Source organism: Aptenodytes patagonicus, chromosome 5, assembly GCF_965638725.1.
Source record: "Aptenodytes patagonicus chromosome 5, bAptPat1.pri.cur, whole genome shotgun sequence".
NCBI classification, from domain to species: Eukaryota; Metazoa; Chordata; class Aves; order Sphenisciformes; family Spheniscidae; genus Aptenodytes; species Aptenodytes patagonicus.
In genome coordinates this window covers 48163671-48191165 of record NC_134953.1, presented here as the reverse complement: position 1 = coordinate 48191165, position 27495 = coordinate 48163671, and the positions used below count along the sequence as shown (strand labels likewise).

Genomic DNA, 27495 nt, shown 5'->3' with positions numbered 1-27495 from the left:
GGTAAAGGGGAGTAGCCTACAGAAACCATGTGGCAATTGTTCATGAGTCAGTGAACAAGAGTCTGGTATCTGAAAAACAACTTAGGTGAGTTAGAATAGCAGGTTTCTTATTTATTTGTTGAATGCGTCTGGAATGTGGTTGCAGGCCTGAGCACAACTCCCAGTTTCAGTGTTCGTGCCCTTGTCTTGCAAAATAAGGACTTGAGGCTGATAAAACCCACCAGATCTTCTGAGAAGTATGTGTAGTTTTTTGGGTAGGGAAGATATTTTAATTCTAACTCGGCTGATTTATGAGAAATTTGCTTGTCTTAGTCTTAAGAGATAACAAACCCAGGAAAAACTTATTTCAAACCCAGCCATAGCGGAATCTGTTCTGATGTGGTTGGTTACTCTTCATCTCTTGTTGAATAGAAATTCATTTCGACTTTTTTAGTTCCATCAGCTGTATTTGTTATGGCAACTATTACAATGAAATGCCTTTTGTTTTATATAGTTTGGTGGACTTAATTATCTAGACCTACGCCAGAAGATGGGGAAGGTTTGCTTCCCCCTGACTGAGGAGAAACCAGTGCAGGTTTTGCACCGACTGGTGGTCTGTTAGCACTCTGTTTTGGCCTTCCTTGATATTTCAGGCTTTTATCTTCTCCATAGCTTATTGCCTTCAAAAGCCTAAATGCTACAAATGTTGCAGCTCCTACTTAGCAAAAATGTTAAGAATGTTATATGAAAGTAATTAGTCCTGTTGCGCAGATCAGTGGAAAACTTCCACGCTCAGACAGGATCATGAAAGTGTGGCATAGGTTGAATCTCTGCTCTTTAGAGAAAATAATGTTAGGTGCCAAGGAAGGTTGCATGCAGACTTGCTCAAGGTGTGACGTACTCTTAAGAGACCACTGTGAAATGATGCTTCTCTCAAGCACCATGTAGGAACCCTCAGGACCACTGGGGGAGTAAATATTTGGTAGTATTGACACTTCTGAGATGAGGTCAAGTAGAAGCAGGGAAGCAACTGAAATTTGTCTGTCTTGATTAATCAATTTTAGTTACTTAGCTTTTACAAGTTAACTATAAATCATGCAGGGGGGTCTTTTGGAAGCCACCTTTGGAAATGTGTTATAGCAGCTTTGAGTTTATGATGGGCTAGAGCTCATGTTTTGAAATCCTACGGCAGGAAGAGTGTCCTTGAATTCTCTCCAACATTGCTATAAAAGAATGCATAGCTCTCAGTATGGGTTATAAAAATGTTTGACTCATTGCAGAGAAAAAAGGGCTAGCACGATATAAGTTGAATATACAGAATGTGATGAAGGGCTAAGGTGGGCAGCGAATAGATGCAGCATGAGCAGGGGCTGCATTATTCATGGTGCTTAGCATCAGCCAGAACCTTGAGGTGGAGTTCCCTCCTGACTTCTTCTAGCAGGAGATCAAAAATGCACCCAAACCTCCCAGTCTTACAATCTACTTTTTTAATTAAAAACCAAAAATAAACTACACTCCCATAATTTCTGAATGGGCAAATTCAGAATTATTTGAAAAAGAACTTAAGAAAGCGTTTGAATGCATCTACCCCTTTACTACTGTAAAAAGTAGTAGAAAAGACCTGCCCTCTAACTCCTTTCAACTCAGCAGCACTAAATGTTGAAATAAACCCCACACAGTTTTGGTTTGTTTGGTTTGGATTTTTTTTAATTTGGTCCTTGATAAAACCCTTTCTTTCAATCACCTTTGAGGCTTGGCGTCAGGTCTGTTCCTGGGCCCTTTCTGTATTGCCCGGGTTCCTTGCTTGCTGTCTTTTTCCTGCCTGCTCCATCTTGCATTCCAGGCAGTTCTGCCGAGCTGAACAGAAAGGGAAAGTAGTCTTCCCCTCTGTCTTCCTCTCCAGGAAGACCCAGACCGCAGCAGACTCAGAATCAGGTAAACATTACATTACATTCTTCTCTCTGCCTTTAACTGGTGCAGCTCTTTTAACAGAACATACAGCAGTTACACAGTAAACTGAAAGAGGTTAAGCACTTCTGCTATTTGTCTTGTATGCTCTCGGTCAAAAGAATTTCATAGTATGCAGGAGTTTGTGCATATACATCACCGTATGGGTTAGGCTGAAAGAGTTCCCTAGGAAGAACGTGGTGGTGTTTGTTTTTTAAGGTGCTGCAGGTAAGTAGCATGAGTTAGGTTGAAGCAGTGCCCTAGAAGCATAATAGCATCTGCAGTTTTTGTTTTGTTTTTAAGGCACTGCAGGTGAGCAGCATGGTAAGTTCTTTGTATGGTCTGAGGATATTATGTCTGCTTCCCACTCTCTCGCTGGAGAAGGAGCCTGTTGCAGTCTTCTTGGTAGATATCCTTAGAGTGCTTTTGTGAGGTACGAGTGCTTGAGGACAGGCAGGGTAACCTGCCTGAGGTCAGTGAGGAGGGAACTGGGTTCCTGCGTTCCAAACCTCTTCCAGTTACTTAGGCAGAAGAAAATAATCTCTCAGACAATCTGGGAGTTCCATTTTTTGGCTTGAGACATGATGTCTTTTATTAATTACAGGAAAAGTCATCTAATTTCTTCTTACTTTCTTTTGCATTAGGTGAAATCCCAGACGGAGATGAGGAAGACTCCGGTGTCTGAAGCCAGGAAAACACCTGTAACTCAGACTCCAAGTCAGGCCAGCAGTTCTCAGTTCATCCCCATTCATCACCCAGGAGCCTTCCCTCCCCTTCCTAGCCGGCCAGGTAATTTGCATCGTTCTTTTGAAGTGTGATTTACTGTTGACTGCAAAGAAAAACATGTAATAGTGGTTGTTACAGCCTCTGAAGGTAGGAGCTGTTTTAATGAACATGCATTCTCATGTTGAGAATCTTACAAAGTAGCAAAGAAGGTGCATAGCAGAACTGAAATGAGATAAATAAGATTCCTTATGCTTTGGAATCAATGTCTGTCATGAAATCTGCCACCTTCCTTCTTGGTTAGTGGGTGCAAGATCAAGGAACTTCACGTTTCTGTAGTTAGTCAAAATATGACAAAGTCTTCTGCTAGCTCAGGAGGAAGCATTCTCTGTGCATAGGACTCCATTAAAAAAATCAATCACACTGCTTCTTTAAAGCAGTTTAAAAGTTTCTTTTGTAGTGCTGCTCATGTTTCAAGCTGTAATTTGTGTGGTCATCTTTGCTGTTGTTGCCGCATTGCGTGTTCCCATTTTGTTGTGGAGAGTTCCTGTCATACCTTGCTGTCCACGTTTGCTCACAGAATAGCTGGAAGCTGTATCTTCCCTGCAGCTATTATGTGTAGTTGCTCAATATAAGACGGAGGAACATCTTCCCTGTCCCAAAGTCAGCATAAAATCTGGCCTGAGAGACAAAGAATTAAAGCTTGCCTTCCAAACCTGGCTGTTCAGTGTGAACTACAGGAAAGGAATCGATCTTGCGGATATGAGGATTTGTTTGCTTACCATCTGTCTCTTTATCTAAATTAATCCAGGGAGTGGTGATCCTTTGGGAGGAGGCAGTAGACTTATTGATTGTTTCTGTCCATTTCTCCAGAAGTTTAGTCCCTGAAAATGTTTGTGTTTGAGGGGGAGCGAACTTCGGGGTTAAAGCATCAAAAACCCCAGAATGGTGAAGGAAAAAGGTGGTGAGGAAAAAAAAAAAGGCAGGGAGACTGAGGAGTGTGGAGGGGAAACCTATTACTCTCCCAGATACTGTCCTGGCTGACTGTTATCAGTGCCTGGAATATTGCAAGAAAACTTGAGAACAAACTGAATCCTCCTGTGATCACAGCCATGTACGTGCAAAGGTGAGAAAGGACATTATAGTGCACGTATGCAAACTGTACTTAGTGTTTCCTGTCCTCATGGTCTAAATGAGCAAAATAGGAAGGGAAAAAAAAAAAAAAGAAAACCACTAAATGTTTTCTGGAAGGAGCTACCTGCTCAGCCAAATTGTGATTAAAGGTGCATTTTTATCTTTACCAGGGTTTCCACCTCCAACCTACGTTGTCCCCCCTCCTGTGGCTTTCTCCATGAGCACGGGGTACACCTTCCCAGGTGGTGTTTCTGTCCCAGGAACCTTCCTCCAGCCCACAACTCACTCACCTGCAGGAAACCAGGTGCAAGGTGGGAAACAGTCCCACATTCCTTACAGCCAGCAACGGCCCTCTGGACCAGGGCCAATGACCCAGGGACCTCAGCAAACACCACCTCCTTCCCAGCAACCCCTTTCATCTTTACCAGCTCAGGCAACAGCACAGTCCGCAAGCCAGTTACAGGTCCAAGCTCTGGCCCAGCAACAGCAGCAACAGTCCCCTACGAAAGCTGTGCAGGGCCTGGGGAAGAGCCCACCACACCACTCTGGATTCCAGCAGGTAAACTTGACTAATGCAATGTGCTAAGCTTCATTTAAAAATAAATGGCAACGTTCAAGACTTACGTTCCTGGATTGTCTTTTAAAAACTGTCGTTAAAGACCTTAGTGTGGAATTTTGATCTGTGAACTTCTGGGCAAATTTGAAAAAGAGCTGACGTTTAGTGGGTATGAATGTATGGTTCTGTAACTGAGAGGAAGGTATCTACTGGAATGGGAAGCTGGTCATCTGTTTTCTGTGTGTTTCTGTCTGTAGACAAGGTATGAAGGTGATCTTTCTGATCAGTTATTTCTGTCTTAGGCCTTTCTAGTTTTCTTGTGTGTGTAAAGAGGACTGAGTCTGAACCTTCACCCGCACTCTCCTTTTGGCTAACTTGGTTGCAGTGTCAGTTCCCTCACAGCTCTTAGTTTTATGCTCACATCGTGCTGGAGAAAATCTCCCTTCTGGCATCTCTGGACTTGATGGTGAGACCCTCCTGGTGTTGAGGGCAGCAAAATGCTGGCTCAGTACCTTAGTAAAGGGGTTTACAAGGTACTGGATTAGAGCAAGGATTATACTTGGCTGTTGGTGTAAGGCTTGACTGGGGAGTATTAGATGCCTATCGAGACTGCATTTTGGTGAATAACATAGCAAATCAGAATGTTTGTGGAATGTCTGTCACAGCTGAGCCAGACTGACAGTTTGAATTGAGTTAGGCATTCAGTTAACATTAATTGTTCCTACCCGCTGGTGAAATCATGCATTCTGCCTCAGTATCCGCAGACAGACTCGTCAAAGCAGCTCTGGAACCCACCTCAAGTCCAAGGCTCACTGGGGAAGATCATGCCTGTAAAGCAGTCCTATTACCTGCAGGCCCAGGACCCTCTAAAACTATTTGAACAGTCATTACAGCCTCCTGTGATGCAACAGCAACCTCTGGAGAAAAAAATGAAGCCTTTCCCAGTGGAGCCATATAACCAGAACCCCTCAGAAGTCAAGATGCCAGAATATTACTGGGACTCTTCCTATGGCATGGCTGACAACAGGATGATGGCACAGCAATCTAACATGGACCGCAGGGGAAAACGGCAAGGAGTCTTCCGCCCAGAGCAGGATGCTGTCTCCAGGATGACCTTTGAGGTAAAGATCCATGCTATATGTGGTGAAAACCAATGAGGCTCTAATACTCCTGACAACTCTAGGAGTTTCCCTGTTTCAGGAATGCCCTGTAGCCCCAATGTGAGCTTATTTAGTAGGGAGCTGGGTATCAGTAAATGGGATTCCAGCAAACAGTGATGAATTCTCCATTTTAGTTGGCTTGTGTGTGGGATCCGGCTCTTGAAGAATTGGTTTCAAGTAGGTATAAGTCTTGATCAGTGTAGATGTGACATTGATCTCTGCACTGTGTCTGTCAGGTTGAGAAACATGGCAGCTGATAGTTTTGGGGAAAATTCTTGTCTGGCAACTGATGAAAACCATAAAAGCCATCCAAATAATTGCAGTTGAATTATTACCCTTTAGATGAACTCTTAACACTCATATAGTATCTTGAGTGTGTTGAATGGCTGAGGCTGCAATAGTCAGATTGAGGCTGGAAATCAAGGATGGTAGGAGTAGTCTTGTCTTGGATTTTTTTTTTTATTTTGTTTTTCCTGCAAATCCCACCATGCAGTGAGAGAGCTGAATGACTTCCTTAGCTCTTGGTTGCACTAATGGAATACTTTGCTTCTGTTCATGCACTAGTGCTTCATGTTGCTGTTTATAAAACCTGCAATCTTTGTTATTTATTAACAATCCTGGCATTGTCTCTGAGTGCTTTTGGTGATGTTTATAAAGAAACTTAAACAGAGCGCTCTTTAAACCTTTGGTCAGATGCGCCTCTGTAAATGCACTCAGGATTTTCAGAAGGTCAGCTGAGATCACTTGGCTTATCCTTCAGAGAGAAAAGCCAGACAATGTATAGGAGTCTGCCTCTACCCTGATGTCAGGTTGTGGTTTTTAGATGGAGATGGGGTCAAAGCCTTGTTCTCATCCCTAAAACGGAAACCTTATCTTGGTGCAAGCACAGTGCAGTACGGACAGAAACTGTGCCTGTGATGCTTGTGTTTTAAGCATCCCTCACAAAAGTCAAGATGTCAAGTTTGATGAGCACTTTGCAGGGTTTTTTGGCCCAGTGGTCTGGTCAGCTGTACATTGGTGTGGCAGCCATTAGCAGTGGAAATAAGTCTCGTGGGATTCAAACTCCACAAATAGAGGAGGAAAGAAGATGCAAATGTAATTTTACTTGAAACCTAAATTACTCACAGGTCAGCTATAGAAGAATAATTGTAAGATTTTGTGTTCCTTGTCCTTGAATGTGAAAACGGGTTCAGTATTTGGCATGGATGCAATGGGAAGCACATGCTCCACTAATTAAAACTAGCTGCCCATCATTTTGATGGTGCGGCACTCCTCCCAGTATGCATTATGTCACGTGGCTAGTTATGTTTTCTGCTCAGCGTTTTCTCTCTGTGTACTTCGACACGCTTCTGCTGCACCACTTTCTCACCTCACACTTCTGCATGCCACCTTCTGCCTTCCTCTTGCTATTTTCTCTCATCCTGCTGTGGCTTAGCCTCCTCGCCATCTCTTGCTGTTCCTCTTTCTGCCTTCTGTTGTCTCACTGTGCTCATTTCTGTCACTAGGACCCCAAGAGCTCCCCTCTGCTTCCTCCGGACCTGTTAAAGAGTCTGGCTGCCTTGGAGGAGGAGGAAGAGCTGATTTTCTCTAATCCTCCTGATCTTTACCCAGCTCTGCTGGGGCCTCTCGCCTCTCTTCCTGGACGAAGCCTCTTTGTATGTATTTGATGTAATACTGCTGCTTCTCACTCTTAACTGGCATCTCTTTCTTCTGTGAAATGATAAGAAATGTGAAATTCCTTTCTCTCCCCCATCCCTCCTGTCCACTTCCCTGCCTCACCCTTAAGCTAGTCTTCACACGAGAGCTCAGACCAGCTGAAGGCACATGGTATAGCTCTTGGGCCGAATCCAGGCCTGCTAATTTGTTCAGAAAACAGAGTAACAGTGGAGTTTTTTGTAAGTACAGTCCACAGGAAAGATGGTGATGCATCATTTAATGCACTCGCTCTTCTGCAGTTGTATGAGCTTAGTAGTAAGAGCAGGGGGGAACACAGATTCAGCTATGGGAAGTCATCAGAACAAGTGTGGCTTATTATAATCTGCATATAAAAATTCCATAAAGGCAGGGAGAAGCTCCCCTACTAAATGCAGAAGAAATTGTAGAAGAGCAAGATGGCTTTGGAAGAAAATTGCAAGCAACTGGCTAAATAATCAGTAACTCCTATAGAAACACAGTCATTTTTGACAGACTGAGGGTTTTTTTCCTACATTTATGTATTAAAACCTTCCTAGTTCACTAGCTGGAGGGTCTCAGAGCTGCTGAATTTGTAAATTGCCTCTGAAAATGCAGTATGCCTTTCTAGTATGGCTACAAGCAGGTTCATTAAATACTACTATTTCACATTAGTCGCAGTAACAAAGAGCAGCTATTTGTGACTCTACTCAAAATCTCTGATTAAGTCTATTCCTCAATTACTGTACATGCCATCCCAAGGAGCCAGTAGCAAGATAGACACCCATTTCTGTCTCATTAGATACCTTTGCTAAGAAACTAATAGCTACTGCTTCAGCAGCTTCCTTTGAAGCTCCTACTGTTGCTGTCTGCTGACAAATGGAAGGAAATTCTTCTCTGTGCAAGCTGTGTGGATATGCAGAGTGTGAATTTCATCTGCCTTTTAAAATGTGCTCTCAAAGTAATGAGTTGTCACTTTGAAAATCTAACAAGCTAGGAGCTGCTTGCCAAGAAAATGAGACTATTTGTTTTAGGTTTACAGGATAAAAGCAAAGATATTCCAGATATTGAGACCATGTTAAAGAGAGAGGGTTCAGGTTTTTGTTGTTTGAATAATAAATTTAAAAACATCTGACATGCTGAGCTGGTATGAGTGCAAGAGGGCTTTTATTTGGAAAAAGACTACAGCTTTCATTTTGGATCACACACAGTTTTAGTTACGGCTTCACTAATTCTATGGCTTGGTGATCCTGATCCTAAATTTGGTGGTGTGTGTTTGTCCACCAGCTGAGCTTTATAATTTTTCTTTGGTTTCTGTATTGATGATAACTGATCCTATTTCTTCCCTAAATAGGCTTGTTTCAGAGACGCTATTTTTCACTGCTTAATCATAGTAAGAACCAAAGAGAAAGCTGAGAAATATTATGCTGCAAATAACAGCTGTATGAGAGGGGGCGGCATAGATGATGGAAAAGGTCACGGTCCGTAATATCTTAACATGGAACCCCAGGGGAGTTTTGGAACCTCTGTTTTAAACATCTGGGGTTTTTTTCTTTCTCTCTACAGTTATTTATAATGAAAATGAGTGCTAAATGAAACTTGGACTGTTTAACCCAATTAAAAAATCACAGCACTTGGCTGCTCTTGCTGTCTAAGAATGCCTATACAGCAGGGATGCTCTCAAAACTGAAAAATATTCTGTTGGTAGCAACATACAAGAGTCTAATCATGTTTGCAGGAGTCCTCTGATCACTGGGAAGGATCCTGTCTCATTTGTATGAGGTTTTATGCAACCATAGGGGTTTTTTTGGCAGGAATCTCCCCCCTAGATGTATCGGACAGAGTATTACACGTATGATTTGAAAAGCTGTTCTGGCAGCGGGGTTTGCCTGAGACTCTCAGCTGTCGTGATTGTTGATTTTTAGTTACTTAGGGAAACTACTGATTTTTCTGCATTTGTTAGTTTGCTCCCCCTGTCCTCCAAGGTGCTGGAGCTAAAATACAGGGAAGGTTTTAAATGTGACCAAAAACACCATGGCAGTTTCTGATAGCATACTTTTCTCCTGCTCACTACACTGAACACTAACTGCAATTTTTCCCTTTTTGGTTTCTGAAGAAGTCCCTGCTGGAAAAACCATCAGAATTGATGTCTCAGTCGTCATCTTTCCTGTCCCTCAGTGGCTTTTCTCTTAACCAGGTAAGTGAGGACCAGAGTCTGCAGCCCTTTGCTGTTTGAGCTTGCCATTAAACTAGGTAACACAGCAGAAATATGGGGATATCCTTTAGTTCAAACCAATAGAAAACCTGAAAGAAATCCATATGGGTGCCTAATTTCAGTCTGTATCAGCAAGATTATCTTTGCCTTTATCAGTTGTCTTCTCAAATTCACCCTAGCTATAGTTCTGCAGACGTACTGTTGAATCTTGCTGAGTTCATGGGCCCCTTGCTCTTAGTAGAATCGTGGAGTTGACTGAAAAGGTGCATCTCAAAGTGTTACAGTGCGTAGGTTTTTATTTCCTGAGCAATGGATTACCCGTTCTCTTCCAGAGAACTGAGCAGGGTCTTGATACAATTTTTGTGAGTACTTGGGAATTTAAAAATTTTGTGAAGGCTTTGCAGTCCAGCCAGGAGAAATCTGTCCTGATTCAGAATGTGATGGACTTCATGTTAAATAAAATGGTCAAAGAAGAGGGGGCTGGGGAGTGAAAAAGGAGTTGGGAAAATATTTTTATCTATAATTGTTTCCTTTGTACAGTCTCAGTGTTTGAAATAAATCCAATACCTAAACTCTTACATTCATTTTTTTGCAGGAAAGATATCCAAATAACAGCATGTTCAATGAGGTATATGGGAAAAACATGAATACCAGCACAAAAACAGAAGTCACCCCTTCAGTTGCCCATCAGGAGACTTCACTATACTCTCTCTTTGAAGGGACTCCGTGGTCTCCATCCCTTCCAGCCAGCTCAGGTAATCCTGGCATGGTTTTTCTCGCGTCTAGTGATTCAAGAGGATTTCAGTTAATTCTGAACCTACTGCAAGTTAAATGTAACTGGAAATTAAAAAAAAAAAAAAATGCTTGACAAGGTGTCTGAAGGTTTCTGTTTGTTTTTCTTTATATATCCTCAGAAATATGAGGGAATTCTGTAACTAATATAGCATAAGAACCTGGTTTTTAACTGAAGTAGTTGAGCAGGGTAAAAGTTGTAGGAGGTGTTAAATCCTGAAACCTCTTTAACTTAGATTCCTGACAAGCATTTGGGAATAGGGCTTTAACTCAAACATCCGTATACTTTCAGCGTTGCTTATTTGGAAAAAGCAGGAAGAACTGGATTTCATAATGTAGATATTTGAAAGAGAAAGAAACTATATGACTGAAGAGTGTGGAGGAAAATATGACAGTGGGGTTTGGTTTTTTGGGGTTTTTTTTTTGTTTTTTTACTGTTAAGCAGCCTACAAAGCAAACCACCTTTTTCCTAGTAATTATCTCTAAAGGCATAAAATATAACTATTATGTCATGATTTTATTCTCACTAAAAATCCAGAAGAGCGTGAGGGGAGGAATTAGTTGAATCTAAGAAATGAGTGGATTTTAAATAACATCTGCACTGTATGAGATTTTTGGTTGCACTGAGACTTTTGCAACCAACGAGTAATAACCATTGTGGGTGAAGTGGAAGGAGTTGCAAAGTGCTTTTATTCTAGCAGGATTTATGGCTCACGTGGTTTCAGCTTTCTCTCCCTTCACCTCTTCATTCAAGACAGCATAGTCTCCTGCTACCCTGCTATGCTGTGTTGTCTTCAGGCATTGTTCTCTCTTTCCTGCAGATAGACTTTTCCATGCTTGCTCTCCTCTTTTGCTCGGTATTGGGTTCCGATCTGAATTGCTTTAAGACTCATAGAAGTATGAAACATTCACAGACTTCGGAGTTTGAGTTGTAAACCTGCAAACTCCTCAAGGTCTAATGTCTCTTTTTTTTTTTTTTTAATTGGTTTGTCAAGCTTGGAGGCAGATTTTTTTTTTTAGTTTGAGAAAAGTTCTTCAAGAAACATGGGGAAAGCTCGCTTTGGCTAGCCAGCCCTTTTGAGGTTTCCTGGTTTTTGGTTTTTCTGGTAAGCACATGTATGTATTAAACACAGTCATTCTGTTCTTGTATATGCACAAAAATTTTCACTCGGAACTTAGGAATTTTCATTACACTCGTGTAATGGAGGGAATAAAAACTGACCTTCAGCATTGGAGGAAACTTGCTGATGGCAGAATTTGCAGCAACACTAAGAAATTCAAAATCGGGAGGCTCCTGCCGTTTCTGTTGACCTCTTTCCTCTTGCCTTGTAATCACTAGATCATTCGACACCAGCCAGCCAGTCTCCTCACTCCTCCAACCCCAGCAGCTTGCCAAGCTCCCCTCCAACCCATAACCACAATTCTGTTCCCTTCTCCAACTTCGGACCTATTGGGACTCCAGACAACAGAGACAGGAGAGTCGCAGACCGCTGGAAAACAGATAAGCCAGGCAAGTGCTGGGTTCCAGGCTTGCGTGAAGCCAGTTGATGGTGTTTTTTTGCAGTGGTTTTGCTATGTTCCTTTGAACTTGTCTTTCTCCCATTTTAGCAATGGGAGGGTTTGGTCTGGACTATCTCCCAGCAACATCGTCATCTTCGGAGAGCAGCTGGCACCAGTCCAGTGCTCCCAGTGGCACCTGGGCAGCCCAAGGCCCTCCCGCTATGGAGGACTCCTCAGCTGTGCTTATGGAGAGCCTGAAGGTATGTTTGACTGAAACTGTGCTGAGGAATGGGTGCTTGTCTATGGGGCCAGAAGATCCGGTGATGGGTGTTAGCCTATTGCAGGTGTCAAGAGTTCAGTGTCAGAAACCGAAGGTTTTTCCTGCAGGTTCACTTATGTAGGCAATGTGGGAGGTGTGACCAGTGCTGGAAGATGTCACAGTTTTCCAGTTCTTGCTGTTCTAGAATATTTTGTGGAACAAGACCAGGCTGGAAGAAATTATAACATGTGCTTTGACTAGTCTAAAATTAGTAATTATTAATGTGGGATGAATTTTTATGGTAATGAGGATTCTGGAGGAGGATAAGCTTCTTCCAGGGAGCCTCTCTTTAGAAGGCCTTCTTTGAAGTCTGGATAACTTTCATGATAAGCCAGGTATGAGTGATAGAGAAGAGGGAGAATATAGAAAACTGTCTCTGCTTTCTCATCTGTAAGGGCGGGGGGGGGCTGTCTAACGCAAGGAGGTGCTAGCGTTGGCTGTTTGTTTTTAGTCCATCTGGTCTAGTTCCATGATGCACCCTGGACCCTCAGCCCTGGAGCAGCTGTTAATGCAGCAGAAGCAGAAGCAGCAACGCGGACAAGGCACCATGAACCCGCCGCATTGAGACAGAGGTGGCAACCCTTGCAAATGAAGGCTCCATAAACCATGGCATGTTGGGTTTGCAGGACTGGCTCACACAGTCCTGTGCAGGTGGCAGCCCTCTCTTCTGTTCCTTGCTGTCAGGAGGGCGTAAGTGCTCCACCAACTCACTGAGTGTGCACAAAATGTCTGCAGTGCAAGAAAACAACATCAGGAACTCTCCCATCCCTGGGCCCTCTGGAGGGAGAGAGGAACTGCTGTTTGTCTCACTCAGTAACCCGATATCACCGCCTCCCACCTTCTCCATCGTGCATGTCCCCAGCCACATGGGAAGTAAAAGCTGAGAATGAAGGGCAGATGGGAGAAGCCAATGAGAACTTCTCAATCCTTTTCTTCTCCTTGGGGAGATAAAATAGGAATCCATTAATGATTGCTTTGCTGACTGAGAATGTAGTTGAAATTACTCCTAAACATCTTTATTACTATCTCAGTAGTAAGATCACACTGAATTCTTCCGTACACAGATGTGCTTCGTAGTCAGTGTGTAGCAATGAAAGCCCCAGTTGCTGCTCCGGTCAGAGGTGGTTGGTGGCGAGGTGGGGCTCTATCTCCTGGGCTAGCGAAGGAGTTTCATGAAGGAGAGTCTGGCACTTGACACCGCTTCACCTTTCACCCAAAGGCTTTGGCCAGCCCATGGGTGGGTTAGAGACTCCAGCATGAAATGCCCTCCTCTCAGTAGGTGTTTGAGCTATAATCGGTGATGTGGGGCATTGCAGCACTCTGCTGGACAAGCCAGTTAACTGCTATGGGGTTTTAAATTAATGTTTGATTCCTGTACATTTTACTGTAGCATAGTGGCTAGCCCCACAAAGGGCAGGCTAGTCTGTGCATTCACAGTCTGACTCATTTTAATAGGTAGGTAGAAAGCTTTCAATGGTTTTTGGTTTGGGTTTTTTTTTCCTTTCTCTCTCCATCCTCCCATCTTCGCTGGACGCTAGTAGTTTCATTACCAACGTGCGACATCTCACAGAAAATAATCAGGGGTCCAGCAGGGCTGGGTAAAGCCGACAGTCGGCCTGGACAGTGTGGAGTGTACGCACCCCTGCAGGCACACATCAGCTCCGCAGAAACCCATCCCCCCCATGCCCCCAGCTGCAGCCCCAAACTTTCAGAATGAAATTGAAGGCACCCGTGGACACACGTGTGTAACCCACACACGGAAGAAAGCATAGTGCTGTTCATAGGTGAAAAGGTGCAGAAGGGAAAAGGAAAACGTTTTATTTGCTATTTATTAGGGGAAAGGAAGACTGGAAGCTTCGTTAAAGAAAAAGACAGCATTTTTGCTAGGTTTCCCAGGGAAGTTACGGAAACAATGTCCATTTGCTGTGTTTAGCAGTAGGGGTTTGTGTGATGATTCAGGATCTCTGAGCTGGAAGCCAGCTGCAGAGCAAAGCACATGCAGGAGCCGAAGTGACACTGGAGTCTGGGCAGCCCCAAAGAATACAAAAAGGGAAGACGGAGGAGACACGATACCTCTCCAGGGGTATGAGCAACTCCCCCACGATCTCCACCTTAGCAACATCACTGTTCTTTGTTGCATCTCGAAGCTGTATTTCCTTTAAAAAGTCCAAAAAGTGAAGTTTCCACCCAGTGGTAATATGAACCAAACCCCTCTGTACTTCCCTCCAGCCCTCCCGGTTTGTGTATCGAGCTGTGCACCCAGGCAGCTGCGACATTCCAGTGTTTGAACCGTCACTGACTTGTGCACCCTAGACAAGCTAACCAGGTTCGCCATCTCGCTCCCGGCAGTGCCAGGGTCCCAGCCGCACTGTTCCACTTGTGCATGAGCATCCGGCCTCGGGAATGCGTCTGACTCTTGGCTGGGACTCCCCTCCCGCCCTCCGATGCCTGGGGGAGCAAGGGAAGGGGCCCCCAACAGAAACTGGTTTGTGTCGTAAGCTTTTTTTGTGTTTTTTGTCTGTCTGTGCAAGAGCTGCAGCTGCTGAAATCAGCTTTGCCTTTAATTAAACCATGTTCTCTCCATCCAGGTCTGTGTGTAGCGTTTATTTCCTGTGTAACTTGGCTCAGGCTTTTAAAAACGCGTTATTTTTCTGGAGAAGTCAGAAGAAGGTTTGAAGTTGATTTTTTTTTTCCTATTTGAAAGAGAACTAAATAAATCACAGATTCTGGCTTGGGCTCAGTGCGGATAATTGGATTGTGGTTTTGTGTTACCTGTGTGCAGTGCAGTTTACGTACCGAACCAAAAATCTGGGACGGGAGTAGCTTGCAAAGCTCTTCTTCAGTTGCAGGCTGAACCCGGTAGAGCACAGGCACTAGGAGTTGGAGGACACAGATCCTTCTGCCATTGACCTGCCTGCAGATCAGGATGTTGGCTGTTTGCAGCCAGTTTTTAAACAGCATACTTCCAAATGTGTCAAAGAAAACTACAGAGATGTTCTGTTTTTGAAACGACAGGTGTTCGTTGTATCCAGGCAACTCTTCAGAATAAGTTCCTTTAAAAATAAATGATATGTAGGTTATTGGGACAGCAGGGTTGTCCAGAACTTGTGTGATAAGATCCGAAGTGGAGAAACCACTGCTCTTAGCACCTTCGAAGCAAAGCGCTCCCAATGCTGTAGGTGGCTGGCTGTATCTACAGCTTGCATGTTTTGAGGATGGGGCAGGGTAGACGATTTTAAAATGCCAGAAGGACCAGCTGTCAGCAGCCGGGGAAGGTGAAATACTGTGACAGTAGTGCCCAGGGCAGAGGGGGGCAAGCCTCTTGGATAGGGAAGAGGGCATCAAAGTTGTGTAGGCTTTTATAAAGGGGACAACTTCGCTGCTGTATGACCTGCTGAGACTCCAGGCAGTGTCTTTCTAAGTTACTGTCCCTTCTGACTGCTGAGAAAAAGCTTTGAGATATGGCTCCCAAAGGTGAAAAAAATCTGTATACTTTTATTGGTGAGGGGTTTTAAATCACTGTGGTTTGAAGTGAATTGTCAAGTGGAGTAGGGTGAGGCTGCACGGTGTCTCTTAAGCTCTTGGGGTTGGCAGTAGTGTTTTAAGGAAGCAAATGCTGTCAGAAGTTCAGCCTTTCCTGGTCTGTAGCTTCCTGAACGCCAGTTCCTCTTCTGGATCTGTTGGCAGGGCAGTAAATGCAAGTGGCACCACCCTCTCGTGGGTTTTCCCAGCTGTTGGCATGTCTGTATAAAAGCTTTGTTAAAGATAGGGCAGGTGGGATAGAGCAAGTCTCTTGGTAAGCACAGTTTTTAGGACTGAATGTAGTCCTAACAGGAGGACAATTAGCAACTTTTTAATAAGTATCTGTTTTAGAGAACAATGCAAAAGGTAAAATAAAAAATAAAGCTTTTAGTACAAGTAGCAATAATATTTAAAGTTCACTTTCAGATGCAGTGATTAATATGAAAACTTCTTAATCGCAACAGTTGAATTCTTAATTTCTTTCCACGTCCACGACTTTAAGCTCTTCTGAAATCACATCTCCGGGTCTTCAGTGTTAGACTTTTGAACGAAAGCGGATGGGAAGATGCCTATCTTCCCATTGCACTGGCCTTCTAACCAGTCTTCATTCACTGGAAGATAAAGTCAGCATGGTTTTTGTCACCCTAGGGACATACAGGAGCATAATAACCTCCACGTGCTACAGACAGGCCCAAGATCACCATTTTAAGGTTTTCTGCTGATAAACCTTTTAGCCATGCTAAAGCCTAGTAGAGAGAGGAATGTGGAGGAAAGGGGCTGAGGAGGAATGAGGTAGAGAGCAAAGTTGTAAGAAGGAATGCACTGCCAAATGAAGGTGGGAAAAGTAGATCAACAGAGACCAAGGGACTTAGAAACTGCCTTGAATAGAAGACCATGGAAACAAAGTGAGTGTGGAGAGCAAGGAAATGATCTGAGATGGACTGTCCTCTTCAAGATGCCAACTAAAGTGTATTTTCACCTGCTGTTCCATGTTCATACGAAAAAAAAAAAACCACCCCGAAACAAAACCCAAAAGCCTCTGCTACCCTGGGTTGAGTAAAGCTTAGGAGCAATGAAAACTCTTGCTGTGGGGAACAAAATGAGGTGAGAACCAACTTTTTAATGGGAAATATTTAGCTCAGCAGTGAAGGGGGGAGTAGGATTTTGGGGTGTGTGTGGGTCGTCAATGTTGTATGGCGCAAATGTACAGCAATGGAGGGGGTACTATGATCACTTGTGTACCGCTGCCGAAGCCTGCCAGCCAGCACAAATTAGCGATAGAGCTACATACAGCAAAGTGTCATAATTTGTCCTCCCTCCTGTGTGTGCTGCACAGACTTGAAAGGATCCAACTGAAAAACATGTACTAGATCTTGCTGAGATTTAGTCTGTATTTAAGCCTCAATTCTCGTAGAAGCACTAAAGACTATATTAAAGAGGATTGAGGCTAATGGAAGATTGTACCCTTGAAAAGAAAAGCAGCCAGAAAAAGGTGCCAGGTGAGGGGAATGGGAGTAAGAGCATTCTCCCATTGTGGGGGCGGCAGCCAGGATGAGGCATCTCCTTTAGAAAAATAAACTGTGATCAGTAAAGTTAAACACAGCTCAAGTGAAACTCCCGTCTTGAAACTGTTTGGGGAAGGGGGTGGCAGAAACAGGGGTGTGATGAAAATATGTTGGAAGAAGTATATATAACACTGAGACTTGGGTGGGAAGCCCATGGTAGAGCTGGAGGAGCTCTGCCTGTGCTACAGCACACAAGGCAGTTGCGGTGAAAGAACGCACTTGTTGAAAGCAATCTTACAGATGTTGGGTCCTGCTTGTCTGGTGGCTCCAGAGAACTGGCTGGAAAGCTGAAAACCCTGTGCTTAGTCAGGAGCATGCAAAGCAGAGGCTGGAAACACCTCAGTAGGTTGGATTTTTTGTTTTTTGTGCTTCATGGGGATGGACCAAATTTGCCTCGTGAATCTGGAAACTGGAAGCTCGGTGACACAGCTCTTAGTGATGTGAAGGAAAGCAACTCTTACTATGTGTCCTTAGGTTGTCCTTTCCCCTGGCTTCCAGCTGCCGCCTCATGCTCATGCAATCTCTGCAAGCTTCTTTTCTAACCTGTCTTGTAAAGTGTTTGCATTCAATGCAAGCTTTCTCAGAAGTGCTCTGCGGCAGAAATCTGAGCAGCCTGTTTTCCATCTAAAGGTGGCAAACTGCAACTTGCAGGAGGAGAAGTTTGTTATCAGTGAAGGCTGCCTGAGCCAGGCTGTTGCTCTGCAGGTCCCCAGCATGCAACAGTTTGCTTTGGAGGACTGGAGGATTTGGGAAAAGAGATCAAAGTCCCTAGTGAAGCTTGTAGGCTCCACTGAAGAACATGCGTCCAGTGTCTTGACCACATACCTGAGAGTTTTTGGCCTGACTGGCAGATGTTGGGAACCCACAACTTCCACTGAACTGAGCAGCAGCTGCTGCAGGCGCTTGGCATCCCAAGGTCAGACCCATGCTCTCACCAGAGCTGGGAGGTCCCTCTCCTCCCCTGTTGCAGAAGGAGCACAATTACCTTTGGATAAAACAAGTATCACATCTCCTGCCTGAAACTCCAGGTCTTCAGGCTGGGTGGCTTCATAATTGTACTGCGCTACAACTTGGGTTGGTCCCGTCTCCTCCAGTGTTGCCTCCTGCAGCGACTTCTCTGGTTTGTTGTCCGATAAAACCCCCTCTCCCTAGGGCAGGAAATAAGCCAGTAAGGACACCTTTTGGCATCTCCTTTTTCTTTGTACCAGGGTAAGAGAGACAAGCTTTGTTTCTCCTCTTCGCCCGCTCTTTCCTCCTCTGCCTTTCAAGAGGTTGCTGGCTTGCTTTGAAAGCCACAAGCCTGCACTCGCGGCAAGAAAAGCAAAGGCAACATCTGCTTAGGTTCCTTGCCAGGAGTGGGCAGAAGAGGCGATTGCCACTGCTAGCTGTCACTGACCTCTGTGATGTCACACCAGACTGTCAGACAGTTGTCCTTGCTCTGGCTCCAAGCTGCCTCCAGGTTCTCCATGCTCAGAGTCACCAGCGCTTGGCTCTCCGCAGGCTTGTACCTCGGTGCACAGAGGACATGGGGTGAGGGTGGGAGCCCTGAAAACACAGCTCCTGCTGCCCGCAGTGGGCAGCGCCTCACCTCAGCTGCGTGTGCTCAGGCAGGAGCTCTAGTTTCTTGCAAACCAGGTCCAGGAGCTCTGTGTAGGAAAGGCCTGGCTCGACTTGCAGGGCGACCGTGTATTTGTAATGCACCTTGAGGATGTGGGGGCTGGAGACAGCTGCTTCGGCCTGCTGCGGGTGGTAAACTGGATGTGAGAGTTTGTGTAACTTGGTGGGGGCAGGGAGAGGGACTGGGACATGAAAACTGCAGTCGCCTGAGTCGAATCTGAGCTGTGGGGCATCACCTGGCTGCTGGTCAGGGAAACATCTCTGCTAGCATGTGCAGCCTTTGGCACTTCTCTTGGGGCAGGTCAGTGGTCATGCCACTCAAGCTATGGTTGGACGAGTGGCTGGTTGGCAGCCCTGGTCTTGTCCCAGGAGAGAGCACAGTAATAGATTAGGCATTTAGCAACCAAATTGTGGCTTTTGGGTGACCAAATTTGAGGTGTGTCCACCCCAAACCCCCTCATTTTTTTTTGAGTTGGGATTGTTGTGTTTTCCCATCTCTCTCCCCATTGTGATCTTCTGATGCGCTGACCCTGCCCAAGAGCATGTGCATTACAGCCAAGCTCTCTCCTATTTCTCCCTTCTCAAGTGCCACAAGTTGTACAAGGGCTCTGCCAACAGCCATGGGTCCGGTGGGGAGCGGACCTGCAGGAGACCTCCCAAAAAGCAGCCTTAGTCACCCAGTTGGGTCCTGATGACCTGCTGGCCCCTAGCCCTGTCGTTATGCTTTGGAGAAGCTCCTGAATCATGAAAACCTGAAGCACTTCCAGGGCCGTGGTGCTTGCTGGGCATGCCAGCACCTTTCAGTGTGCAATAAATATGGATTTGTAACATGGACCTCGGGATCTGCATTCACGAGATGTTACCTTGGCTGCTTCTCTTGGCTGCGTTGCAGTAGCAGGAGCATAGTCTGTGGAGGAAGAAAGAGATGGCCCAGCAAGTGGGATGGGGTAAGCATTGCTACTCTGTGCTTAAATACACATTCAGATCTGCAGCCCTTTTCCTCGACACCCATCATTATCTGCAGCAACCAACCCTGGAGCCATTTGTGGTCTCTTGAATGGATGCAGCATCAGCTGCGATGAGATTCATCCGTAAGATTTAGATATAACCACCAAGCAGAGGTTTGGGCTCTGTGCCTTCCCTCTTATAGGGACAGGAGCTTTAGGGGTGGGATGGCTTTCCTGGGTGGATTTAAAAAAAAAAAAATACATGAGCTGCTGGTTCTAGTGTCTCTGCTCTTCTGATCTCCCCAGGTCCACGCTGAAAACCGGAGGCAGTCCTTGTCCTTCACTGGGGTTGTAAAGCTAAATTCAGACCTCCAGGTAGGGTGATTTGATGTGGGTTTGTTGAAGTCCCTTCACAAGGATCTGCTCTACGTTTTGTCAGTGCTTTGACATGACTGTGCTTGTTACGGAAAGAGACAGACCTACACTCTTGAATGCAGTCCCACTGCTAGATCTGCGATGGCTTTTGGTGCCATAAAGATGCTCTCTGAGGTTGTTGGGTCACTGAGATGTTTGCCCTTAACTCCCATGAGCCACAGCCATCTTCGCTATCAACTTTACCACTGGACTGCCTATGAGGCTGCTCTGCTTGGGACACGAGCCCTGTCCTGTCAGTAGTAGACTTTAGGTCCACCTTTCCCCACCATTGACTGGCTCAGGCCCGCCTCAGAGCAGGAGGCTTGGCAATTGCTTGTCCACATATTCCTATTTTTTTTGGCAGGTTGGCTATCGATAGCCAGAATAAACTGCAGCAGGTTAACAGCCGTGTGGTACAGTCTCTGCACGGTGATATTTTCTACCCCAAATGGGTTTTTCCTGCAGTGATTTGGAGTACACAGCTCAGCCGCAGGCTCCTACCTCCAAGCGCTGCGTGACATTTTCTAGAGAGGGCAACTCGCAATGCTTCTTCCAAGCTCTTCGTTTCAGCTTGCTGAAACACATTCACTCCCCAGCTTTAAACTGCAATTTTGGACCGTGTACCTGAGCACTCCTGCAGCAGTGTGACTGCAGGTGGCAGCGCCCTGTTTCAGCTTCCCAGCATCCTGAACCAACTGAGCTGGGGGCGGTGTGGTGGCCCTGGTGCTACCATCCCTGCCCCAGGCCTGGGACACGGGGTAGCATTGGCCAGGAATCCCCTTCCCAGGGCAACTGCAGCTCCTTTAAACCTAGCCCAGCTCAGAGCAGCACTGAAACCATCGCGGGTGCCCTGCTCTAAGGAGAAGTCTGTAAGGAATCTTCTACTCCAAGACTTGGACAAGCTGGGTCACTTGCCCTGTTCCTATCCCCAGGCCCTTTTTCCCATTAGTTGCTGTGCTAATTAAGAGCACGGAGGGACTTGCTTTCCTCAGGGACCCACATGCTCTATTTTACTCCGTCCTCAGCACTGCAGTTGCCATCTCTGCCTCCTGCTTTAATGCCTCTCCATCCTTGACTGCAAATGGGCCTGGGAACGAGATGGAGGTGAGCCCCAGCTCTGGTCTCAAAGCGTGAGGACACGGCACCGAGGAGACTGTCTCAAACCTGCTGCCCAGGTTTTGCCCCTAAAGCACCCCCATCCCTTCAGCTCCCCTCACTGACCTGGTGCTGGCCGCCGTGGCTTTTCTGGAGCGGTGGAGTTGGGTGGCTCTGAGATCTCGGCTTCAAGAGGGATTTCTTCCTGTGCCGGATGGGAAGAAGGTAGTGCTGTCAATCCCACCCTTCCTAAGGGAGCTGGGGCGCTGACGCCTCGTGGAGCCTCCCCTCCAACCCACTGTTTTTCCAAGGTCTGTTTGGGGTCTTGAACTGGGGAGGGGTGACTTCGCTACCCCTTCATCTCCCCAGCATTGCCAACCCACCACCTGGGGGCCATCGGCACACCATCTGCCCAGATTTTGCAGGTCTTTGAGCTCATGTTAAGGTGACCATGATCCAGAAGAACCAACCCCAGCATTACGAGGGGGGGGGGAGTTGCAGGTATGGGTCCTGCTGGAAGGCTCAGAATAGGTGGTGGGTTAACGTGGGCATCTGCCCTCCCCAGGACACCATCTCCTCCTGGGCCTCCTCACCTGGATGCGCAGCTTGTTCTGGAGCTCCACGGGCTCGAGGTAGTTGCAGGGGACGATCCCTTTCTGTGGGGGAAGGAGAGAAGAGTGGGGATTCCTTGGCAAGGAGGCAACCCGCTGCTGGATGGACGCAGCTGAGCTTGTCCTTGCCCTGCCCTGAATCCAGGACAGTCCCTGAGGCTCGAAGGTTAGTTGCTGCAAGTTGGGTGGGTTTCACTGAACCCTGTGGCCTAAGCCAGGGTGGACATAAGGGACTTAAGTCAGAAACTAATTTAGTTGCTGATGGCAAGGCTTTGCTCTCTAAGTCCTCTGCAGAACCTCACAGCATCCACCCCATTGTCTGCCCCCTCCTGCCAAGCACGCCCCTGGTACCTTTCCGTTGAACATCACCGTAGCCCAGTTGTCCTTCTCTTTTTTCAGGACAAAGACAATGTTTCCCGGCAGGACCTGCAGCTCCTCGGCAGTCTCGGGGATGAACTCGTACAGGATGCGGTGCGGCTGCCCTTCAAGGGCCCTGGGTGTGGGAGCAGCAGCTGGGTCAGGAAGGTGGGCGATATCATTGTTTTACTTTGTAGGAGGAACCCAGACCTCTGTCTCCTTTTTTCTACGATCCCTTCCCCACGTCCCCTGAGTTTAGGATGCCGGGTGGACACTCAGCTGCAATGGTGAAGGATGAGGTTGGACCTGGCTGCAAGGGTTAGCAGCATTGTCCATCCTTCATCCAACTTACCTGAGGATTTCTGGGGTCTTGGGCCTGGGTGGAGGACCAGAGGCCTGCCAACAAGACGACAAACAGAAAATTATCAGTAATCTGGAGGATTTCAGTTGCTTTGCAGAAATGTCCTGCAGCCTTCTACCACGCCTGCCATCACCCCTACACGGTTCCTTCCTTCCTGGGCTTGTGTTGGGTCAGATGATTTGAACCTAAAGGGAGGCTTTTGCTGCTTTGCAGCTGGCTGCAGTAGGTTTTTGGCTCTCTGCCACCCTGATGCGTAAAGCAACTGCCTTTTGTGCTGTGAGGAATATCACTGGCTTTGCTCCTTCAAATGAGCAGTTTCCAAATTCTTCCACCTGCAGTTGGTTTTCAGAGGCACAATCCTGTTTTCACTTGTGATTCTGGTTTCAGCTCACAGAGGGTTGAGATCATGGATTTGAGATCAGCTAGTTTAAGCAGTAAGTTGTGCTTCCCCATATCTTCCCATTATCGTGCTTGCAAAATCCCCAGCTGCTGTCGTGGTGCTTTATGGTCTCTCCTGCCTAAGTAATTCAAGGTCTCTGGTGGATTTATCAACCCTCTGAAGAAGCTACTTGAAATAGTCCTGACTCCTGCAGCAAGGTGTCAACACTTGGTTGCACTGAGAAGAGTGTATTTTATCTTGCTTAACGGTGCTGTAGGCTATAGCAGTTGCGCTTCCCCGTATCCTCTTGAAAAGCTCCTGTAAAAACTCTCGGGTCCCTTCAGAGATGGAAAGATGCTGCTACATCATCAGGAAAATGGCAATGAAAATGCAAAGGTCTTCGGGAACTGGGAGAAAGATGGAGAATGAAAGCAAAACTGCTCTTGCTTCTCTGATGGCTTGAGCTGAGACAGATGAACCCAGTGGATCTTACGGGGAGGGTCTAAAACGACTCTCTTCCAAAAGCTGTTGGCCCACAGCAATGGCGGGGGCAGAGGATGTGCCGCCAGGCTGCTACTTCCCTGTTCAGGGAACCGGGTTAACCTCAACCACAAACGTAGGTGGGTTTGGGCTACACTCTCCGATGACGGAGAGAGCAGCTGAGATGTGGGGGCAGTGTCCGCCTCCGCCCCGTGGCAGTAGCAGAAAGTTCATGGTGGTGATGCTGCTGTTCGCTCCCCACTGTGAACCAGAGCCCTCGGCATGCTGTGGGATGATACACATCCCCACGTCCTCCTGAACTTTTGCCAGGGATGCTGTTCATCGGTGGTGCCTTACCTGTGGTTGGAGTGGAGCAAATCCTGAAAAATCGTCCTTGTCCACCACGGATGCCACCACCTAGAGCCAAAGACAGGCAGTGACTTGGTGCTTGTAGACCTCTCTCAGACCTCTGGTGTCCACCCTTCTCCTTTGCTGTTAGCCAAGCCAAGCTCCTCAGGATGCTTCAGGTTCAAGAGGCGCTGTGATTTTAGGCTAAGCATCTTTGACTACAGGCTGAGTGCTTCTGACACCAAAACTCACCTCTCAGCTGTGGCAAGGTCTCAGCTCTTAGCCTCACCATTACTGCAGTTAGAGTCACTATAACCTAAAAGTTTCCCTTTATATTTTAATCACAAATGTTGAAGGGAGTCAAAGAGTCCAACTCAAGCCCTTACCTCCTATAGGCAACTTTAAACATCATTTAGAAAGTTCATAAATGTTTGTGTGCAAGTTTCTGGCACCTGACACCTGAGGAGCTGCTTGGCTCTCAGTCAGCCGATTCCCCAGTGCCTGCAAAGCCGATGGGTCGCTTTCTGGCAGAGCACTGCCTCCCAGGACCTGAGCCCAAGGGCGGCATCCCAGCGCTTGGATTTTGCACACTCATGGGGGAAAGCTCGCTCACTTATCTGAGCTGAAAAGCCCCTTTCAAATGGAGCAGGGGAAGAACTGGAGATCATTTGTGGGTGTCAGATTTTAAATAGCTTCTTTTCCCCTCCCTGAAAGGATCTTGGCTTGAGTTGAAGCTCCAGTGGGATCTTTCCAGCTCATTGCTGACTGACGTCCCTCATGTCACACTAAACAGAGAAACTGAAAATAGGCCATGCTCTGCAGAAACGTGCTTTTAGCTCCTCTGTTCCTGCAGACTCCCTGTTCCCCAAGAGACCCCTACGTGCCATCCCTCCCTCCACACCCGGGGGGATCCCTGAAGCATGGACCAGCTCTGTATCTCTGGCTGCCCACCAGGCAGCAGATAGCAGGTCAGAGGGGTGGTGAGAGGGTGGTCAGCAGCTCTCTTCAACCCACAGGCTTGGCCTGAATAAATAAGACATTTCTTTCTTACCATAGCTTTTCCCAAGTAGTCCTTCTTCTCCAGCTGAGCCACTTGCTTTTCGTTTGGTCTAAACAGTTTCCCCGCAGGAATGGCCACCAGCTCATAGAGCTTCTGCTTCTGTAGCACAGAGAAGTCATAGCGGTCTTCAGAGGTGAGAGCAGGGACTGCTTAATGTCCTCTTCCTTCTACCTCTGGGATTAAGGTCTTGCTCCATAAAGTCAAAACACCACCGTGACAGCCCGACCCCAGCCCTGACATGGTCCATTTAACCCAGTATTCCCATTCCTGCCTCCCCAGTGACCCAAAGCTCTTCCCACCAACTTGTGTCTCAGTACGACACCCATGTTTTGCTCAGCCCGCTGTGTTTTTCTCCTGCTCTGCTAAAGCCATAGCTAAAAGGTGGTTTCTCTGTTACTGGGATTTTTCTCCCTGTGGGACTGCTGTCAGCAAACCCAGCCGCTGTAAGACCTGCTCCTCCTTACCAGGATGGCTTCCATCGCCCTCTCAATCTTGTTGTGCTGGGGCTCGCTCTTCATGCTCATGGCCAGTGTCAGCTGCTCCTCAGCTTTCTTCCAGTCCTCCATCGTGGCGTACACCAGTGCGATGTTATAGAGTATCTGCCAGAGGGATGGGAGCAAGGAAATGAGCTCTTAAGAGCAGCCAGACACTTGCCAGGAGCACGGTGAAGGAGAGGACAGCAGGGTGGTGGCACCGCACAGAGCACTGTGCCAGCTTGCTTGCTTTTTTGCAAGGCATGAAGAGAGGTTGGCTGTGTCCTCCTTAGATTTCTTGAGATGGTGAAAAACCCTTTGGGATCAAAACTGCCGGTCAAGTCTTTCTCACCTCACAAGCAAAGAGCCTGTACCGCAGCCCCAGGATCTTGTAGTCGATGAGCTGATTGCCTCGCAGCTGGGCCAGCGCCTCTTTGAAATCCTTGATGGCCTTTTCATGGCTGTGGAGCAGAGGACAAGGGCGTCACCACCTCGTGGTGACACTTTGGCCACCTGGTACCCCTCGCAGGTGCCTCTAAATCTTTAGTTAAACTTGTTTGAGTTTAGCTGGGTCTCTCCTATCTCCTTGTAGTGTTTTCGGACACCCCAGGGGGAGAAGAGATGCTCCAAGGCTGGTGTTAATCCCAAGACTGCACTGCTGATGAACAGGAGCCTGTTTTACCTTGAGGGGTTGCAATTTGGCCCCTGGGGTATCAACCTGCCTGGGGCTGTCCTCAGCCAAAGGCTGGCATCTCTGCAAGTGGCAAAACCAAGACATTAAAGCCCTTCACTCACTTCTGCCTCTGGTAAAACACGGTCCCCCGCTGGAAATAAGCCACCGCCAGGTGCTTGTCGCAGCCGATGCTCCGGGTGAATGCCTGCATGGAGGTAGGAGTGGGGCAAAAAGGGGGTGAAAAGGGAAGACCTTGAAAAAACTGAGGGTGTAGAGCGGTTATACCTGTCCTACTTTAGCCAAGGGGCCCAAGCTGGGCTGTGGGCTGTGTCTCCCTACAGCTTTGGGCACTGGGTGGTGGAGCCTATACCAGGCTCCTAATTTTTTTGAGCTGGAACCATCTGTCACTGCTCACTTGGCAGCTTAGTGCCCTGTGGTCAGTTTGGGGAGGGAGAAAGTGCAAGTAGCAAGACGTGCACCTCTTCTGCTGCTTCGCCTCTGATTCACCGAGAAAACAGGTTCAGCAGGAAGAGCCCAGGGGTGTCGCACTTCATCCCAGCTTTAAAAGGCCCCGAATCCTTCCCTTAGTCAGACTGTGGCCCTTAATTCCTCCCTTTCCCATCATGTCCATCTGTCTGGCAGGTCTGTGTGCAAACTCGCCGGTGCCTGCAAGCAGGGTAGTGACTGTAAGGGCTGTACCTTACCTCCTCCGCCTTGGCCAGCTTCCCCAGAACAAGGTAGATGCAGCCGATGTTAAAGCAGATTTTGGCAGGGGGGTTCTGGACGGCTGTGAAGGCATCCAGGGCTGCCTTCCACTCCTTCCCATCTGCCGCGCACACCCCTTTTTCCCACAGCCGGATCATCTCCACCAGGGACATGGCTGCGTCGTGGGTCTCGCCCCTCTCCTCGTCCTTCCTTGTGGTGCTGCTCGACCTCTCTTTAGCTCTCTTCTGCTTGTACTTCTGCCTTCCCCACTGCCCGTGTTGCAAATCTGGCAGGAAGTGGCCTCACTCGCGTCAGTGAAACGTGGCCCCGGGATGGGGAAGTGGGGCAGAGGCTGCCTCCGCCACAGCAGATTTCCACGGCGAGCTGCCACAGGTTGCACTCAAGGTCCTCTCCGGCAGCCGCTCCTCACCTCTTTGGGTTTTGCTTCTCGGGGTTTTTCATGAAAAGCCATGGGTTTTGTCAGCTGGGTGGTTGATCAGGTCAAATTTAAGGTTGCAAAGCCACAGGGCGAGCGCTGCAGCTGAGCCCCTTGTGCCTTCTGAAGCATGGTTCTCGATGGAGGTGGTTGCTAAATGGTTCCTGCAGGCATTTCCTGGCAGGCACGGCTGCCTGCAGCTGGGCTGGGGCTATCCTGCCTGCCCACCTAAGCGGGAAGGCAAAGTACAGCCCAAGGCACAGCCTGGGAAACCTTTTGCCCTGCCTGTCCCCCACCACCTTGCCCCAGTGAGGAGCTCTGCTGCTGGGGGTGTGCAGAGCTGCCTGAGGATGCAGGCAGCTTTGGGGGGCAGCGGCCGTGCTGCACTGAGCCTCAGCAGTGGTGGTAACTCATGCTCAGCCCAACATCACTTCTGTCGAGGTGTTTCATGGCCAA

General features: G+C 47.2%; 2 protein-coding genes across 9 annotated transcripts in view; one reads left to right on the top strand and one right to left on the bottom strand.

Moving 5' to 3' along the window:
- SMG7 (SMG7 nonsense mediated mRNA decay factor) overlaps positions 1-14583 on the top strand; it is a 54387-nt gene extending 39804 nt beyond the window's left edge. For 6 of the 8 annotated variants that reach the window (XM_076339592.1, XM_076339593.1, XM_076339590.1 and 3 more), the window contains 9 exons: positions 2571-2715; positions 3954-4342; positions 5095-5460; positions 7005-7154; positions 9287-9367; positions 9981-10140; positions 11517-11687; positions 11786-11937; positions 12448-14583. In XM_076339592.1, coding sequence (XP_076195707.1) covers positions 2571-2715; positions 3954-4342; positions 5095-5460; positions 7005-7154; positions 9287-9367; positions 9981-10140; positions 11517-11687; positions 11786-11937; positions 12448-12561 — 1728 coding nt within the window. In that variant the 3' untranslated portion in view covers positions 12562-14583. The remainder of the gene's footprint in view (positions 1-2570; positions 2716-3953; positions 4343-5094; positions 5461-7004; positions 7155-9286; positions 9368-9980; positions 10141-11516; positions 11688-11785; positions 11938-12447) is intronic. The other 2 variants (XM_076339596.1, XM_076339597.1) reach the window with 2 other exon arrangements.
- Positions 14584-15833: 1250 nt separating this feature from the next.
- Positions 15834-26776, bottom strand: NCF2 (neutrophil cytosolic factor 2). The gene is made up of 15 exons (XM_076339587.1): positions 26603-26776; positions 26021-26103; positions 25578-25686; positions 25217-25351; positions 24744-24851; positions 23702-23761; positions 22477-22520; positions 22119-22260; positions 21750-21812; positions 21283-21361; positions 19564-19607; positions 18672-18823; positions 18480-18591; positions 18069-18231; positions 15834-16129 (listed from the first exon to the last, which is right to left on the bottom strand). Exons 1-15 carry the CDS (start codon positions 26774-26776, stop codon positions 16032-16034), a joined length of 1566 nt encoding a protein of 521 aa, XP_076195702.1. The 3' UTR covers positions 15834-16031.
- Between the last annotated feature and the right edge of the window lie 719 nt (positions 26777-27495).

Bases quoted from the DNA above. Each gene is read 5' to 3' on its own strand.
- NCF2 (XM_076339587.1), bottom strand. From the start codon at position 26,776: ATGTCCCTGGTGGAGATGATCCGGCTGTGGGAAAAAGGGGTGTGCGCG. The intron at 24,852-25,216 runs GTAAGGAGGAGC...TCTGTGCTACAG, and splicing joins GGGCGATGGAAGCCATCCTG to AAGCAGAAGCTCTATGAGCT. The intron at 18,592-18,671 runs GTGAGGCGCTGC...CTGTGCACCGAG, and splicing joins CCTGAGCACACGCAGCTGAG to GTACAAGCCTGCGGAGAGCC.